At 35.9% G+C, this 19,535-nt stretch overlaps 1 protein-coding gene and 1 long non-coding RNA gene across 2 annotated transcripts in view; one reads left to right on the top strand and one right to left on the bottom strand.

Annotated features, from left to right (window-relative positions):
• LOC132096499 (glutamate receptor ionotropic, NMDA 3B-like) overlaps positions 1 to 8,865 on the top strand; it is a 42,508-nt gene extending 33,643 nt beyond the window's left edge. The window contains exons 6-9 of the mRNA XM_059501891.1: positions 920 to 1,071; positions 4,268 to 4,432; positions 6,300 to 6,370; positions 7,263 to 8,865. Coding sequence (XP_059357874.1) covers positions 920 to 1,071; positions 4,268 to 4,432; positions 6,300 to 6,370; positions 7,263 to 7,794 — 920 coding nt within the window. The 3' untranslated portion in view covers positions 7,795 to 8,865. The remainder of the gene's footprint in view (positions 1 to 919; positions 1,072 to 4,267; positions 4,433 to 6,299; positions 6,371 to 7,262) is intronic.
• Positions 8,866 to 13,797: 4,932 nt separating this feature from the next.
• Positions 13,798 to 16,203, bottom strand: LOC132095812 (uncharacterized). Its single transcript, XR_009422512.1, has 3 exons — positions 15,253 to 16,203; positions 14,081 to 14,169; positions 13,798 to 13,968 (listed from the first exon to the last, which is right to left on the bottom strand). It is a non-coding gene; the product is annotated as an uncharacterized LOC132095812 (long non-coding RNA).
• Positions 16,204 to 19,535: the final 3,332 nt, after the last annotated feature.

Raw genomic sequence — 19,535 nt, 5'->3', positions numbered from 1 at the left:
TTTAGCATTACATCACTTGCTCAACAGTGAATGGGTGCCGTCAGAATTAGAGTTCAAACAGCTGATAAAAGCATCACAATAATCCAGAAGTAATCCATATGACTCCTGTCCATTAATTGACACCTTGTGAAGTGAAAAGCTGCATGTTTATATTTAACAAATCCATCATTTGGGTGTTTTGCCACTTCTGAGTCCATATTCCATTAACGCATCTTCCAGTGAAAAAGTCCATCCCATGTATTCCTCTCACATCAAAACATATTTGTTTTGAACTGCTTTGGACTGTTTTCACTTGGAAGTGGTTTGATCTGTGCATATTTCTCTCCTGATTCATACAAGATTACTTTTTCACTGGAGAAATCAATAATATTGATAGAAGACTTATATTTTAGCCAAAAGCACCAGTTGGAAGTTAAAATTGTCTTAAAGATGAAAGCTTTTCAGTTAATTGATGGACAGGACAGGAGTCTTGTGGATTACTTGTGGATTATTGTGATGTTTTTGTCAGTTCTTTGGACTCTCATTCTGACGGCACCCATTCACTGCAGAGCATCCGCTAAGTGAGCAAGTGATGTAATGTTAAATTCCTCCAAATCTTTTCTCGTGATGAAACAAACTTGTCTACATCTTAAACAGTCTGTGGGTAAATTTTCAGCAGTTTTTCATTTTTGGGGTGAACTGTTCCTTTAATAATGTCAAATTTAAATCATTTTGTTTTAATAATCTTTAAAGAAGTACACTTATTTTTAGGTGCTAACTAACATACTGAATAACGTGTTTGTTCCTTCTCAAGGTTCTCTGACATATCAATAATAGAAGAATCAATTCACACTAGAATGTGGATGGTTTCTTTAACAATACCCCACAGGCATGCATGGGTCTAGCTGAGTTGTTGTTTTGTTATTCTTTGTGCTTTCAGGTTATGGGATCGGGCTGCCCCAGAACTCCCCTCTCACTCGCAACGTGTCTGAATATGTCAGCCGCTACAAGTCTGACGGTTACATGGACATGCTGCACGACAAGTGGTATAAAGTGGTTCCCTGTGGAAAGAGGGTTTTTGCTGTGACAGAGGTGAGCCATCAAAAAAGACAGTCTTAGAGCAAGCGTGTGTTTTTGTTCACAGGCGAGCAAGCGGCTTCTGCCCTTGACCAAGTTCCTCTCTGAGCTCTTTTCCCCCTGAAAAATCCTTTTGTTTGGAATTACTGTCTCCTGCAGTTTAATAGCCATTCTGTCAGAGCGACGTCGGGCCACCACAATCCATTTTCATTCCCGAGGGCTCCGTGTCAGCCGTACCGCCCCGCACACCTGAGGCTGTGAGCAGCAGCCGCCAGTGCACTCCATCAATGGAGCTTCAGTCAATAACCTCCCAGGAGTTGTAGCGCTCCTGTAAGACATTGTTTTGTACAGTCTGGCTTCATTACCTAACTGTGGTTATGAATGGGGGACTTCATGAGCACAAGCAATGACATTTGTTTTCGGCCCCTGTGCCAGCTGGAACTCAATTCACACTCCCCCCTCTCTCTTGCTCCGGAGCCAAGCTGTCCTGTCACCACAGACACCGCGCTGTAAAACCACTACTTTGCTGTGCAATAAATTCTCCAAACAAGCGGACAGGATCGACTGTGAGGTCCTCGCAGTCATTCGCCCCCTTTGAATGTTTATTCTAGTGCTGTTTATAGTAGGAGCTTCAAATGCAAAAAGCGGCATTTTATCTCCTCAACGTAATTCAGACTTTATTAAATTAGTCAGAATTCTTCAAACAGCATCTTGGGTTGTGGCCAGATACAAAGATGCAGGGTTGAAAGCGATGGGGAATTTAAAGAAACAATCCAACATTAAGTGCTGCATCTGGCGTACTCTCAAAATAGATGAATAAATAAATGATGAGAAACAAATGCCAAAATTTGTTCCTTAATACTACTTTGTTGTTCACAGCAAAAGCACTTCTTTGGTTTTTGTGCCAAGAGAGTGTATAAAGCCAAAGACATATTCATATTTGTCTAAAAGAGTACAGTCGAACCTTTATGTGGGAGAATTTGTAAAAAAATTTTAATATGACATGATTGAAGGTAACGCATTACAAAAAGGTTAATGCATTATAATGGTTAAGTGCATCCTTGTGAAAAAGAGCTATGGATAATTGTATTGAATGTGCATATCAAATCTTAAATGTATATATATATATATATATATATATATATATATATATATATATATATATATATATATATATATATATATATATATATATATATATATACACTCATACATACCTGCAGATAATATTCATAAAATAAAAGACCACTTAAGTGTACTTATGGGGAGGGGAGTACACTTTCATTATACTTTAAGAACATCTTTCATTTTAATAATCCTTAAAAAAGTACACATTTTGATCTGTTGACTAACAATACTAAAGCATATGTAGAGTGCTTGATTATATTCATTCTAATTGTAATGTGTTATTCGATATTACAGTTATATTTAATATATTTTAAATGTACTTAATTGCAATTTCATCTTGTAATTACAAATATCATGACATACATGAGTTTTAACAGAAATGAAGTTAAAGTTTAGTTTACTGTAGATGTCTGTCTATACATTAGGCAGGTAAAATTTGGTTCACACTTAAGTTTATTATTTTGAAGTATTTCGGTTACACTCTAAAATAAGGTCCCATTTGTTAACATTAGTTAATGCATAGCTAACATGAACTAACAATGAGCAATACACGTTTTAAAATAATTTAATTACAGTATCTATCTGTGCATGTAAAATTATAATTGTACATGTTAGTTCACGGTGCATTAATTAAAAAAATACAACTTTTGATTTTAAATATATATTAGTAAATGTGGAAATGAACATTGATTGACCGTGGTTAAAATTAGTTACACATTTTTAATACGACTTTGTACAACATGTATGTACACATTAAATGCATTGTATTAAAATTATTAATTTAAAGGTTAGTACATAATAATAATTAAAAAAATAAAACTATTTTTTGTTCATTTACAAATATACTATACAAAATACTTAAATGATGCAATCCCAATATTAACATATAGAAGCATGCTGTAAACTGTTACTGCATTATTTAAAAGAAATCCGAGCATTCAGAGCAGCCAACATGAAGTGCAGTGAGCACTTCATCTGACCACTAGCATATATGCATATATATGCATGTGCATTTAACCACTATCGCCCAGTACACTCTATTGGAAAGTGACATCATGATAAAAGGCTGTAGCCAATCCTGTTATGTGGTAAGAATGAACACATTCGCAGAAGAGGTATGATGGAGTGAACATGGGACTGCAGTCTCAATGTGTGCAGTGTTGGGTGACCAATGAGTGTCTGATATTGCGAAACATGCCCCACACATATGAGGGGGACAGGAAGTGGAATATTTTCCCCTTTTCAACTATTCCAAGTCAGCATAACTTTCATTTAAATTATAACAGCAATACTTTATAAAATTGTGATTAGTTCTAGTCAGCAGGACTCCTTCTCCCTCCAGATCAAAGCATTGCAGGGGGATGATGGATTCCTTTGTGTGTGTTGGGGCTTCTAACACCCGAGGGGAAAATAACATTGGGTCAGGCACTGGAAGGTCTATTATACCTGGAGAGAGCTAAACATTTAACAAGAAAACAAGAACACTGGTAAAACATCTGCTGATATATTAAATTAAATATTGCTGATTTATAGGTTGCTTGCAAAAAAATGTATAGGTTGCTTGTCGTCAGCTTCTTAAAAATGGCTCTCAGTGGAGCCTAACTCTGACTGCTTGGTCACGTAGGTACAAGAGATGCCATTGAAAAATATCTATAATCTGTATATCCATAGTAAATAATAAACAAATAATGGAACACACATTGCCGTTCAAAAGTTTGGGGTCGATAAGATTTTTTAAATGTTTTTAAAAAGACTCATATCTCATATCAAGGCTCCATTTATTTGATCAATAATACAGTAAATGTTGTGTAATATTACTACAGTTTAATATAACTGCTTTCTATATTGATATCTTTTAAAATTTGTCACATGGTGCTTCAGAAATGATTATAATAGGCTGATTTGGTGCTTAAGAACCATTTCTTCTTCTTCTTATTATTATTAATGTTGAAAATATTTGTGCAGTGCAGCAGAAAAAAAAAAGAAAAATTCTCAGGGGAAAAGGTGCAGTCAGTGACAGTACTGTGTTACACTCTGATCTATTCTCTTGTGTTTTTATGTATTATTGTTCATGTGTGTGCAGACTCTGCAGATGGGTATCCAGCATTTCTCGGGGCTGTTTGTGCTGTTGTGTGTGGGGGTGGCAGGTGCTTTGCTCACTCTGCTTGGAGAGCACACTTTCTTCCGATTCATCCTGCCTCACCTCCGCCACCAACAGAGATTCAAATACTGGCTCCACACCAGTCAGGTGAGCGCCTGCCTCCATATAGACAAACATGGTGAAATAACCTTCAAAAACAGATCAGTGTATAAAGGCTGATAATGTTAAAGTAGTGTCAGTTAACTAAAGGAATTACTATTTTACTCTTATCCCTTTTAAATCTTATTCAAAATCTTATTCAAGAAGGCATGTTCCTGTTATAAACACAGGTGCGTCTGCTCCCTCTAGTGTTAGGAAGCTGAAAGCACAATTAGGAGGTTATACAGGTGCATCAAAAAAATAATAATATCATGGAAAAGTTTTTTGTAATTTAATAATAAAGAAGCTAAATTTCTTATATTCTAAATTCATTGCACACAAACGTAAATATTTCAAGAGTTTTTTTATTTTAATTCTGATGGTTATGACTTTATGAAAATCAAAAAATCAGTATCTCAAAAAATTAGAATATTTTCTCAAAGATCAATCAAAGACAGACTTACAAAACAGAAATGTTCAAGATCTCCAAAGCAGGTTTAATTATGCTCTCAATACTTGGTTGGGGCTCCTTTTGCACAAATTACTGCTTCAATGCAGCGTGGCATGGAGGCGATCAGCCTGTGGCACTGCTGAGCCATTACTGAAGCCCAGGTTGCTTTGATAGCAGCTCAGATATTCAGCTCCTCTGTATTGTTTGAAAGATGTTACTTATCTTCCTCTTCACAATACCCCATATATTCTCTGTGAGGTTCAGGTCAGGTGAGTTGGCTGGCCAATCAAGTACAGTAATACCATGGTCAGCAAACCGGAAATTTTGGAAACACTTGGAAGTGGTTTTGGCACTGTGGACAGGTGCTAAAGTCCTGCTGGAAAAGGAAATCACCATCTCCATAAAGCTTGTCTGCAGATGGGAGCATAAAATGCTCCAAAATCTCCTGGTAGATGGCTGCATTGGCTTTAGACTTGATAAAACTCTAACTCTAACTTAATCTCTAACTTCAGAAACTTCATCCTGGACTTCAAGCAGCTTGGATTCTGTGGCTCTCCAGTCTTCCTCCAGACTCCAGACCTTGATTTCCAAATAAAATGCAAAATATACTTTTATCTGAAAAGAGGACTGTGGACCACTGAGCAACAGTCCAGTTCTTTTTCTCGTTACCCCAAGAGAAATGCTTCGGATGTTTTTTTCTGGTTTAGGAATGGCTTGGTTCTAGGAATGTGACAGCTGTAGCCCTTTTCCTGAAGACGTCTGAGTGTGGTGACTCTTAATGCGCTCACGCCGGCTTAACTCCCCACTCCTTGTGAAGGAGTTCCAAGTTCTTGAATCAGCTTTTCCTGACAATCTTCCCAAGGCTGTGGTCATCCCTGTTGCTTTTGCACCTTTTCCTACCACACTTTTTCCTTCCAGTCAACCTTTTATGAATATATTTTGATACAGCACTGAACAACAGCCAGCCCTTTCAGCAGTGACCTTCCGTGGCTTGACCTCCTTGTGGAGGGTGTTGATGATTATCTTCTGGACAACTGTCAAGTCAGTAGTCTTTCCCATAATTGTGGTTGCATGTTCTAAACTAACCCAAGAGGTACCCAGTATTCATAATCAAAATTAATCCAACTAATCCAACTCAAAATTGAATTTTCAAATTTTTTTATATATATGTTTTCCTAAGCTGTAAGTTGTAACCATCTAAATTAAAACAAAAAAAACCCTTTTGAAATATTTCAGTTTGTATGCAATGAATCTAGAATATAAACTTGCTTTTTTTATTATTAAATCACCAAAAATAAAGACCTTTTCCATGATATTCAAAGTTTTTGAGATCCACCTGTATGTGGTAGGCATGTCTTGTATTTGATTCTGTATAGCTTATATTGAATATGACTGTTGTTCTGTATCCTTTTTCTATTTCTACAGAAAATCCACCGTGCATTAAATATGGGTTGTGATGATGAGAGGAAATCAGAGGTTGACAGCAGTGACAGATGGTAAATTAAGATTATTATGTAATAAACTGACAAATTTCTTAAAAGTGCAATGTAATGTATTAATTCTCCTCATTGAAGTTTAGACTAATGTTATTGTCAAATTACAGCAATCTGTTATGGGCCTATTCTGATATGCCCAATGTTATTTATTTTATAAGTAACATTTAACCCTGTAAAGACATATAATTATATATACACAGTGTATATAATATATATATGTATATATATATATATATATATAAAACAAATTTTTTTTGTTTGATTATTATATTTGATTGTGTTTTGCAATATAATTATAATATTTTATTTTTATATGAACATATTTCACTGCAATAAAAATGGGTACAACCAGGAGGGGGGCTTTTTAAAAATGGAAAAATATACTATAAATGCCTTTTGCTTGCTAAAAAATAAAAACTATCAATCAGATGACAGAAGGCATGTAATTGATTGTGCAAAATCCATTACATGATCATGAAATTTAGAGGCCTTAGAATTTTGCATATCAAATATGATACAGTAGGCTTTATAGGGTAAATAAGTTGTATGATGATGTACAGATAATAAACTGACACTGGATCACCCTATCACCCTTTATTTTCAGCTGATGACACTATAATTTGCATACTGTGTATAATAAAACATTACTGAGCTTTGAACTCATTTAAAATAAGCAGTTATTCTTTTTTTTAAACACACTCCTAAGAAAGAAAATATAACACAAAGGACAAAAATCGATACTGGACTCTCCAGTAAAAAGCAAGTAGATTCATTCAGTTTCATTAATGGCATATTGAAGAGGCCCCATGTTTCCATTGATTGTGGGGTCTGTTTGTGAAGTGCTGTGTCCCTGCATCTTGTAAAGCTGACTGCTACTGTATTTTCCTCTCAGTCCCACCTTGTGCCTGTCAGAGAACTGTAATCTCCACCGTCTGCCACCCTCCACTTCCTCTCCACCGCCCTCCACCTCTTCGACTTCCCCTTCAACTTCTACAACCAAGTGGAACAATCAGAGCGCCATGGCCGGTCGAGAGGCCAAAGAGCAAAACAAGCGTGTCCATTTCAACTTGGAGACTCTCAACAGCTACCAACTCCAAGCTCCACCCACTGGACCAGAAAGAGGCCGGCGGGGGTTGGTGGGAAGCCCACCCACCCAGCTGTGTTCCAACGGCGGCCCTAATCCTAGTCTCAGCCTTGTGCTCTCACCCCCGGCCTGTTCTGGACTCTCAAAGCCATGGGAAGAGGAGCTGCAGGAGCTGCAAGGGAGGATCGAGGAGTTTCGTGGCCAGCTCAGGGCCGCCCTGGCCAGGCGAGCCGAGCTCCAGCGGACCCTGGTCAGACAACGACTCAGTCAATCCCAAACAAGCTCAGCATCTAATCCCACCACCAACACCCTGACCAAAGACATCAACAGGGGGAGGTGATGTATACCATGTATCGGGACACTCACAAAGACAGTGGACATGAGGGGATACGGGACCTTCTCTCAGCTGGAAAGTCATGCTGCGCTGTTTTCCGGCTTCTCCTTACTCAGTGACTGCTGGAGTGCTGCAGTGATGGATGAAACACTCTGTTCATCTGGAGGTTCAGCTTGTAATCCTGCAGTCTGGCTGACTTCCAGCTCCATATAGAAAGCATTTATCTGTGTGTGTGTGTGTGTGTGTGTGTGTGTGTGTGTGTGTGTGTGTGTGTGTGTGTGTGTGTGTGTGTGTGTGTTTAAAGCCAGGCAACTGGACAGAGAACAAAAACTTAATGCAACCATTCACTGCTGGCCAAAGTGAATATCTGCATCCACAGACGTCCAGCATGGAAATGGCTACATTTTGTAAATAATTCAATGGGATTACATAGTGGGATAAGCAATGATGCCTTGGACGTCAGGCCCATGGACCGCCCACAGTCCGTTTAGTGACTGCCTGATGCATATTGCACGCGAAAATAACAACTTCAGTTCTGATGTGATTGTTAGGTGTTTAGCAACTTCTGGGAATAAAGGCACAAAGGTTTTTTTGATCAGTCCTCATGGTCAAGTTAAGGTCTGATACAATGAACACTTTTGAGGAGGAACTAATCACTTTGCAAGGTTAATAACAGCAGGGTTTGGCTTGAGGCACTTAGTAGCAAGTTAACTAGACATCCACAAGCAGAATTATAATCAACAATGTCCATAAAAGAATTTCACACAGAAATTCAGATACTATGAATTCAGATACATTTTCTGCTATTTTGAGGTGTTTTCTATACAGCCATTGACAGCAATAGTGAGACATGAATTCAAATTAGAGAATAATCATTGATATTGTGGCTAGACATTAAAAATAAATTCCAACAAATGATAAAATTTTATTTCATTTCCATTCCCTCATTTCAATTAAAGTGGCCATGGCTTAATGTGTTCCTTTTATTTTAAACAAATCAAGAAAACTAATTAGTACAACATTGCTATGATTTACTACAACAAGTGAACAAATTAATAAGACATGGCCACAATATCTTTTTTTTTCCCCCTCTCTGCATATCATGTGACATTTTCCAGTCTTTTATCACTATTATTATGATATATTCTATATGATCCTAAAAGGGCACATAAAAATGAAACGGACTGTGTTTGGTTGTTTTACATGTTAATCGGGTGGCCTCTTCCTGTTTGAGTGGGCGGTTCCTGGCCAAAATAAACTGCAATGGACCAAACTTTACATTTGAATTAAACCACTTCTTGTCTTGCTGTGGTGTACTTTTTCCACACTTATACTGTTTGAATAAATATATTGTTTGCTTGTGTGTTTTAACGGTGATAAAATATGATTCTGATTTGAGCTGTTTGATCTTCAAATGTCACGGGCCTATATATAATCTAAATGTTATCAAGTATGAAAGACTTATTGCATTTAAAATGATTAATAAACATTTTCAAATAAACATTTATCAGTGAAGTCAGTTTCACTTTTAGCAGTTGGTTTGAAGTCACTCAGTCTGTGCTAGTTATTTTAGTTAGTTATCATTTCTGTAAAATACTGTATGTGACTGTCGCCCTTTATGCTTGATTCAATGCAACATTTATAAAACCAGTGTTTACTAAACAATGTTAAACTAGGTTAACTGCCTGAAATGTTGGTTGTAGCTGTCAAACTCTTTCACTATTGCAAGATGATGGTGTTCTTGCATTCATTTTCAGACCAAACTTCAAAGTAAGTTTTTAGAGCAAACTGTCTGAGGGAGACTGTCAGGGGGCTGAGGAGGAGACTGTCAGACTGATAGACGAGCAGCCAGTTTCCATTGGGACACTGATGAACAATGACCTCATTATGTAGCGTTGCTGTGTTTTTTCAGAGAGTGAGCATGCTTGGCTGGGCATTAAGTGTTTGATAAAAAGGTTAGTGTCAGTGTTTGACAGTCTTCACTAGTCTTGGAGCTCAAGTGTATTTCAGGCTAAATTTTTTGTTTGAATCAATGTACTGTAGCAACGCTGATTTGGGAAAAAGGCAAAATGAAAAATACCAATCAAAACACTATTTTGCTACATCGAGATCTTAAGAAAACAACGAGAATTATTTTGAAATCACAAGAAAACAACTATTTTGTTACATTGAGAAAATGATCTTGCGAAATTATTAAATCGTGATCAAAAGTAAAAAAAACTTGAATGCTGTACTTTAATAATTTTTAACAATATTCTGAGTACTTATTTACACCCTTGACAAAAAAACTCAAAAAAATCAATTAACTTCAAGTTTATTGTATAGACCTTTTGATAATACATGTTTCAAAGTAGCTTCACGGGAAAACATTGCTTCAATGTACAATCAGTAAGTAATTCTTGTATGGCAGTAAAATACAGCTATGAGATCATTTATGTTAGTAAACATCATGTATTCTGTGAAGCAGACACAATGAACATGTAAGGCAATGATTAGCTTGTGATTATGATGATTACAATATGTGACCCCCGACCACAAAACCAGCCTTAATCCATTTGTGCCCAAATTTTTCTGAATGGTTTCATGCATATAGTCATGTTAATAGTGTCCTATGTGAACATGTTCTGCATTTATTTTTCCCAGGTTTTAGTTTATTTTCTTGAAAATCGTATTTTAATGTATTTGAACTATAGTTGCTGGTGGGCAAATATGTTGTATTCACCCCTTCAATGTCAAATTTGAATAGGAGAGCATTTTGCATCTAACTCAAAATAACTGCTTTCAAAAGATCAGTCTTTATTCATAAACAAATTAACTATGCATAAAAGTCAAAGAACATTCAATAAATAAAAATAATTAGAAAGAAGGAAATATTACATCTATATAATAAAAAGGGTATATCTGAAAGAAAATTACACATTTAACTGTTTGGTTACCAACATTCTGCAAAATATCTTCTTTTGTGCTCAACAGAAGAAAGAAACTCTATGAAACTATGAATAAGCACATATTGATTAGGTCAAATGAATTAACCTTGACAAAAATCCTTGATATTCATTAAATTAATGATATTCTTTTTAAATATATGATTATTTAAATAAGTATCATTTGTAGGCTACACATGATTGTTTGTTTATTTATTTACTTATTATTGAACATGGAGGTATTTTCATTCTTAGAAGTGTGTTAAATGAAAATAAATAAATACAAATAAATAGAATGAAGAAAATATTACATCTATATAATAAAAAAGGTATACCTGAAAAAAAAAAAGAAAAATTTTTAGGCCTATAGTATTCAGTGCCTTACTGTAATAGGTGATTTCATATAATAATGTAAATTCATTACTTGTTTGAATTTCAGCATTACAATGGAATCATAAACTACTAATCATAAAATTAATTAGGGTCCTTGACAAATGAGAATGAAACGCATCCAAACTGGATAAAGGGGCCTCAATATTTTGCCACTTACGAGACATAATGTCATAAAAGGGTGAAACACATGATCTACATCAATTAATCCCATGTGTTAGCTCTTTATCTTTATATTCTTCCTTTTGTGTGACTGACTAAAGTTAGTAAACTGCTGCTGTCACCCCCCGTGGCAAAAGCAGAAGCAGAAGTGGGGCAGTAGAGCTGTGGAAAGATTGCTCTCTCATCTCCTCCTTTTGACAGATTTATTCCCAATTAAATTAAGGTCTACTGTACAGTAGAGATGTCAGTTAAAGGGTTAAGATATGTTTAAGGTGGGATATTATGAAAGGAAAAAGCACTAAACAAGACAAATAACCTTGATTTATTAACCTGTTAACACAGTATACCCCATTTCCCCATGATATGTACTTACAAGTTATTTGCCCACCGGCAACTATAGTTGCCGCTTGGACATTTGACTAAGTTTACAAAAAACTATAGATCTCCTGGAAGATTTGTTTTGTTTGGATGATTCTAGAGACCTTCATGATTATATTGATATATGTATATATGTCAACAATAAAAACGTATTAGTAATATGAAAATTAAATTTCTTTGGGAGGGTTTGCCTTCGCCATGCTTCCTGGAAGTAGGGGTAGGAAGTTGACAGCCTCATGTGACAGGAAGGAAGTAGATACCTTATTTTTTTTCTTGAAATCCTTTATTTGGTTGTTTACTTGCATGTCATTGATAAATATAACATGGATAACATCTAGAAAAATACTTACAAAAGGAAAATGACAAACTGCGGCAACTATACTTGTTGCAACAGCAAAAAATATATTGTATGGGTCAAAATGATTGATTTTACTTTTATGCCGCTAATCATTAGGATATTAACTAAAGATCATGTTCCACGAAGATATTTTGTAAATTTCCTTCCGCAAATATATCAAAACTGAATTTTTGATTAATAATATGAATGGCTGAGAACTTCATTTGGACAACTTTAAAGGTGATTTTCTCAATATTCAGATTTTTTTTGCACGCTCAGATTCCAGATTTTCTAATAGTTGTATCTCGGCCAAATATTGTCCTATTCTAACAAATACATTACTAGTTGATGGCTTATTTATTCAGCTTTCAGATGATGTATAAATCTCAATTTTAAAAAAAATGACCCTTATGACTGGGTTTGTGGTCCAGGGTCACATAGGCCTATTAGGATATCAAGGAAATCAATTTTAGTATAAAATGTAATTGGTCATTCATCAATGAGAACAATGTGTCAGTTTTTTTCTTTGATCTAACAATTGTAGCTCCGCTGATCATTGCTCATTATTCTCGTTAGCCTCATGCTGTAGCCCTTAGCTGTAGTGCTACCCTGCTGCTACAGTTTACACAACATGACCTGAGCGAGAGCTGCCATATGTCGATGCTTCATACCCCACACAGCCTGACACTCAATGCTTTCTGGAGAAAAATATGTCCATTATTAATAACTGTAGTTGCTAGCTCAAATCTTAATATACCAATCTTAACTGAACAAATAAAAACATTAACTGTCACTTTAAAATGATTACTATCCGTGCAACTGTATATGCAAGTGGGTGTGCTTATTTATCAGTTATTATAAGCTATAAATAAATAATTTAAAATGTAAACCTGGTGGGGACAGTAGTTCAGCTTAAGAAAGAAATGAGCAACGGGTTTTCATTATCTTTATCCAATATAGCGAGTAAGGGAATAGAGAATGTTTAGTGACAAATTTATAGATCTGATCTTACATCGGTTTTAATTATGCAACATGTCTGAAAACTAAAATAGAACACAAATATAGAAACAGAGAGAATCAAGAGACTGAAAATTGCCAATCATCTATCCTAAATTGTTTTTTTTTCTCTCAGAATACTATAGTATGTTATATGTGCAGTTAGTACTTCTCTACTGCTCAAAAAAACAAAGACAGATAATACAGAGCCTGTAGCACAAAAGCCATGACAGATGATGTACAAAAAGCAAGCAGTGTAGGTCTAACGAAATATCATGCACAGTGAAGGACAGATGATGGCTGTGAGGAATAAATTCACACTGAGAAATTCAAATTACCTTTTTATGATTTTTGTGAATGGTGCACATGCACAGGGAAATAAAAAAAGCACATTTTTTGTGTGCATCAGCATAGTAACATGCTACATGGCTACATAGAACATAGAAGGTCAGAGTTAAGCTTTGCGGGAAGTTGGCCCTCCAGTAGCAGTGAACATATCTCTAGCTCAAAATGAAAGCAGAAAAAAAGTGAATGGATTTTAGAGACAAAATTCCCCAGCTTTTATTGATAATTGCTGTTATTAATTTTTTGTTGCTCATCAAACGTACATACTCACAGAAGCTGCAGACCTGCAGTAGGCAGATCTATGGCCTGGACAGTTTGAGGCCCCTGTTGTTCCTGTAATCATATGGACCATCAATTAAATATTTCATATTTATTTATGCTTTAATATTCACTACTGGTTGTCATACAACTACAGAACATTGTCCTACAAATATTTTTTTGAAGAAAAATACAATTCACCCTTTTATAAGATTCCAAGGGCCATTCAGCTATCTGAGAAGAAAAGACAACTTTTTGTGTACAACAATATTATTTATTATCACCATTTATTACATTTTATTTCATAAAAAAAACATGAACTAGGATGATTCCTGTTGATGACTCTCTTTTAACTGTTGTTCAATCCTCGAGTCAAAATGTTCCCGATCACTGAAAAAAAAAAAAACTACAGTTGGATAGTTGTAGAAAGAAATGATTATTTGTGAATGATGGCAGATGGTCATGTTTGACCATGTTTTCCTTTATAATATCCTTACAGTACCTTAAGTAAATGAAAGGTCCTTGCAGAAATTTCTCCTCAGCCTCCAGGATGGACATATTTTCCACAAAAGCCAGGGCACAGATCATGGACTACCAGAGAAAGAATTGAGATTGATCACACACAAGTAGCCAAGTATCATTTCACATGTTTAGCTTTTTACAACAAAATGAAAAGTGTCTCTTCTATAATAACCAGAAAAACCATTATTTTTGTTAGCAATTATCTCACATTATGTGGATAAACTGTTTGATGTTAAAAAAATGTGAATTTAACATCATGCAGAGCACAGCTAACATATGAGACCAACCTCTGGAAAAAAGTACATCCATGATGAATTTTATTGATTCACCCCCAGGATGTGCTGTCCAGAATTGAAGTGAGGTGAGAGTGGATCAGTTCAGTGTTCAGTGTAGGACCTTGAAACTTGAAAAGTGTAAAGCCACTTTGAATTATTTTGACCACTGCCTTGTCTTTCAAAAGAAAGATAACATTTGTATTTGCTGACCCTCCAATATGACAAGTCTAGTAACTGACAATAAACAGGCAGATTTATAATTAAAATCTTTTAATTTCATTTAAATTGTATGAATGTAGGTTATCAAGAATAGAAATGTGAGTATACTGCCATGTGAGATTTTTACTGAGGTGATTATGAAAACAATGACAAGGCATGATCTTGCCTTATCAGATTTGGTGACTGTCCTGTATATCTGTGGCTGTTCACATCAGAGTATAGAACTTTCTAGGACAGGGGTTCCCAACTCTGGCCCTCAAGGTCCACTTTCCTGCAGAGTTCAGCTCCAACTTGATCAAAATTGCCTGCCAGTAACTTTCTAATAATCCCAAGGACCTTGATTAACTTGTTCAAGTGTGTTTGATTAGGGCTAGAGCTAAACTCTAAACTTTCAAATATAGTAAGTCTGAAAGACTTGATTAGCTGGATCATTAAATGGTTTAATTAGGGTTAAATCTAAACTCTGCAGGGCTGTGGCCCTCCGGGAACTGAGTTTGCGCCACTGTGCTAGAGTATCTGTCTGAATATGCCTCTGATTGTACACATCAACACTCTACGATCCAGAGACATGGATTTTTCTTCAGCTGCTACACAGATGACATGCAGCTATTCATCTAGTTCCAGCTCGACACCCAGCAGTGCATGGATCTATCCTTACCTGGCAGACGTCTCGCAGCCTGAGTGCAAGAACATCACCTTCAACTCAACCTAACAGAGACAGAACTTGTCATGATCTCAGCTAGCCCAGTAATTCAACATCACCCAAAACAGACATAAAGGTCATTCGAAAGTATGCTGTGAATACTTCTGCACATGAATAACAACTGCACTTACACTTAAAACCATTCAAAAACTACTATTTTATGTGTATTTTACGTGTTGCTTCACTCACCAAAAAAGTTGTTGTTGTAGACTATAGAGGAAGTTAAATATTGACGTTTTTGATTGATTGATTGATTGATTCATTCATTCATTCATTTAGTGGTGATCAGTTCCATTTAAATACAGAAATTACAGTACCATTGTTAATGCAAACATTCAGCATAATTGCATACAATTTAGCCTTGTATAATTGAGACTCTTATTTTCGTGTTTCCCATTTCCTCGTTATGTCTGTAGTTCACTTCTTTGACTGATTACAAAATAATGTTACCACTCACATTATTTGTTTAAAAACATTTGTTTGACTTTCATCAAAAATGACACAGCAACTTTGAGTAAAAAAAAGGAACGTATTATAATATTGCAAATTATGGTAATAGATGCAGTAGGCTACATTGCACTTGGTTTGCAGTCTTACAATTTATCTCCTCTGCCGTTAGAAGCAATGTAGGAAAACATAATGGAATGTTTGTTTTGGTTTCTCAATCACATTGACTGAATTGTTGCCTCCAGAAAACAATTTAAATGTAATTGCATCACTTCTGCATTTGTCAAGAACGAAATCCAAGGGATTCCACGAGTTTCATAGGTGTGATGGCAAACATATTCCACAAGGGGTCTCCAGTGCTGTTCTGCAGGACTTAGCCTAAAAACATTCAAGGGTTTGCCTAAATATGAGCTTGTGAATGAAACACCATTCCTGTCTTGTTTTCAATCACAGAAATGAAGATTCAGAGGGAAAAAGCCTGTTTTTTTTTCCCAAAGCACGATAAAGGTCATTATAATAATAAATAGGCTTCCAATGTTAGCTTCCCCACCATCAGTCGATAATTTCCTGTTTATTATAAGCACACGCTTAAGCTTAATGCTGGAATTCTTTAAACTCAGGTAGATACTTATTGGCTTCCAAATATTGTTTTTTATCATTCATAAGCTGGAGACAAAAAAACAAAAAACCTTCTGAAAATTCCTCCAACCATACTGCTCCTCTGTGTGTTATAGTTGTAGTGTCTCTATTTTCATAGAAAAAGAATTTTTATTAAATGATTATTGTTACAGCTATCATCTTGAACAGGCCTTGGTAATAAAATGGCCCTTTAATGGTCCATATGTTTGTGCATGTGATTCAAGAGATGCAGTAGGTCTTTCTTCCCTTCTTTTCATTCTGTCTACCTCAACTTAAATCCCTCCTTAATCTCATCAGCAATCTCATGCATCCAACTATGATGTCATGCATCCACCAAAGCAGGACACACAGCCAGAGAGCCGGATGCTCATGGAAAGAATGTAAATACCAGTGGACTTATACCTTGACATATGAGCTTGTCCCTCACCACACGTTTTACAGCAGTTCTTATTTATTTCAAGTACATGGTCATATGAGATGTGATCTGAAGTGAGAGCTAGGCAAAAATCAATCATGATACAATCATGCAGTGCTAGTCCATAACATGAACCTGGGAGACCAGAGCAGCATATCTGGACACAATAATTAGGTCAGCAGTCAAAATACAAACCGATCTCAAAAGCATTCGACTGAAATTATTCCAAAAAGGTTTTTTTTTGTTTTTGTATTTTTAGAGAGAAGCTCTTGAATACTGAGACTTGGAGCACCTCATCCTCCATTTTGAGTCTGTAATGAGTATGTATAAAATTGATGAGAGCGTGAAACATGTTGTGAAGGCAGTCGAGTCACATAAGGTGTGCGACTAATTGGCCAGAGAGAATGTGAGGAGTGAGGCTGAATGGCTGACTGATGATTTTATTAACTCTGCAGCTGGGCCCAGTCCTGAGGTGTGGGAGGACTGCCCAAGAGGCCACACACAGTCTCCTGGGAAACTAACGGTGAGCGCATTGCTCAGACGAGACCCCCTATTATTTTAGTGTGGGAGAGGGGGAAATAGGGGGAGGAGCTGATTTTATTTTTATTTTTAGTTCTCTGGTATGGCACATTTGGAGCAATGGAGCAGAGATTTTTGCAGTATAGTTTTGCATTTGTGTTTGCATTTAGTGTCCTGTTTCTTGTCAGATGTTGATGGATTTAAGTTATTCAAAGATACATCACAAATGCAAATCATATAAAAATTACTTGTTTTTTATTATTATAAATAAATTGGGTATATATTTTTCTGAGACTTAGAAATCATTGTAGCAAAGTTTCATTATTAAGCTGAAATCTTAAATCAATTTTTTTGCCATGAATAGTTAGTCTGTTACTATATATACATATATATATATATATATATATATGCCATGATATCCATTCGTAGAAAAGAAATTATATTTGTAACAATATTGTTTACCTTAAAAACATGTTTGAATGTTTTTTAAAATTAATAAGACTACAGACATTTACTAATTAAAAGTTCATTAATAACATTAAAATGTTCTTAATAAATGTTAATAAATGAATAACATTAATAAATATTAATTTTTCTGAAAACAGTAAAAAAAAAAAAAAAGGTTTTCATGAAACATTTGTTATTCATGTACTTTTTAAAAAAAACTTTAAAAAACTATATATATATATATATATATATATATATATATATATATATATATACTGCAACTGTGATCATATGAAACATCCTTATTTGTGAACCTGCACCACAAAACCAGTTGTAAGGGTTTTTTAAATTAAAATTTGTTGGCATAATCTGAATAAACTGAATAAATAAGCATTCCACTGATGTATGGTGGTTAGGATAGGACAATATTTGGCCGAGATACAACTTTTTGAAATCTGGGGTGAAAAAAAAAATTTATAATGAGAAAATCGCCTTTAAAGTTGTCCAAAATTAAGTTCTTAGCAATGCATATTACTAATCAAAATTAACGTTTTGATATATTTTAAGGTAGGAAATTTACAAAATATCTTAATGGATCATGATTTTTATTTATATCCTAATTATTTTTTTGGCATAAACGAAATATAGATCATTTTGAACCACAATGCATTGTTGGCTATTGCTGCAAATATACCTGTGCCACTTGACCGGTTTTGTGGGCACATCTGTCATTGATTCGTATACATATATTCGTAACACTAAACAACAAAAAAAATTTCCTGCATTTATTAGCCTATAAGCAGCACCTGAAAACTGCATCTAAAACAAAAAAGCATTTACATATACTGTATATTAATTAAATATCGGGCCTATGGTTTATAATTAGCTTTTGCATTTTGCCAGTGTTATAATAGGCTACGGGGTTATGAGTAGGCCTATGATCTATCAAGTTTAATTCTGTATGTTCTGTCTTCCTATTATGAAGCTAAACAGTGATCAACAAAATAACAAAAATGCTCCAGAAAACACAAAATAAGCCTTGACCAGGATCACTCATGGATGATGCGAGGTTCACTCAGGCGAAGAGCAGCGAGGAGCGAGCGTGCGTCTGCGATGATCTCACTGGAGGCGTGCTGCGCCATGTGCTGCTGGCCGCTTCTGACGGGAAACATACCTAGACACAAAGGAGCGCATGGTCCAAAAGCAGCCCCACCCCAGAAAAAATAAACAAAGACTATAGGCATGCTTTTCTAATGTGGGTCCACCTAAGACATTTGGTCTGTTAAAAACATCTCAGTAGTACAGATAACGTCCAGCGTGATGGAGCGGTCGATGCACATGCACAAAGAGAGGAACGAATTAACCCCTGCGGTCGGGAACGGAACTCACTCACAATCTGTCGCGTCTCTTCATCTCTTTTGTTACACATTACGGGTTGATGACTGGAAATAAGCGGGGGTTAAGATGCTCTCCGCATGTTTGTGTTAAAAAGTGGACCGCCTCCTCCCTCATTTCTGTCCCCTCCCTCAAGAAACCCCCTTTCCAGTAGCCTTTTGTGTTCACGGTGCCCTACACAGTCCCTTGCATTCCTGTTTCGTTTACTATCCGTTCATCCTAGAGCTCTGTATTCGAGATCTCCACGAGAAAGTGGCCCGATTGCGAGGAAATTACTCGCATCTACTTCTGGGACTTTGCTACATTGAGGAAATATAAGTAGAGTGTCCAGCTCCATTCATACTTTTATCCGTTCACTTACCTTCAGCGGACAGGG

The sequence above is a fragment of the Carassius carassius genome, chromosome 20 (genome assembly GCF_963082965.1).
Source record: "Carassius carassius chromosome 20, fCarCar2.1, whole genome shotgun sequence".
Taxonomy (NCBI): Eukaryota; Metazoa; Chordata; class Actinopteri; order Cypriniformes; family Cyprinidae; genus Carassius; species Carassius carassius.
The sequence above is the reverse complement of the archived record's forward strand: the minus strand, read 5'-3'. Positions and strand labels throughout refer to the sequence as shown.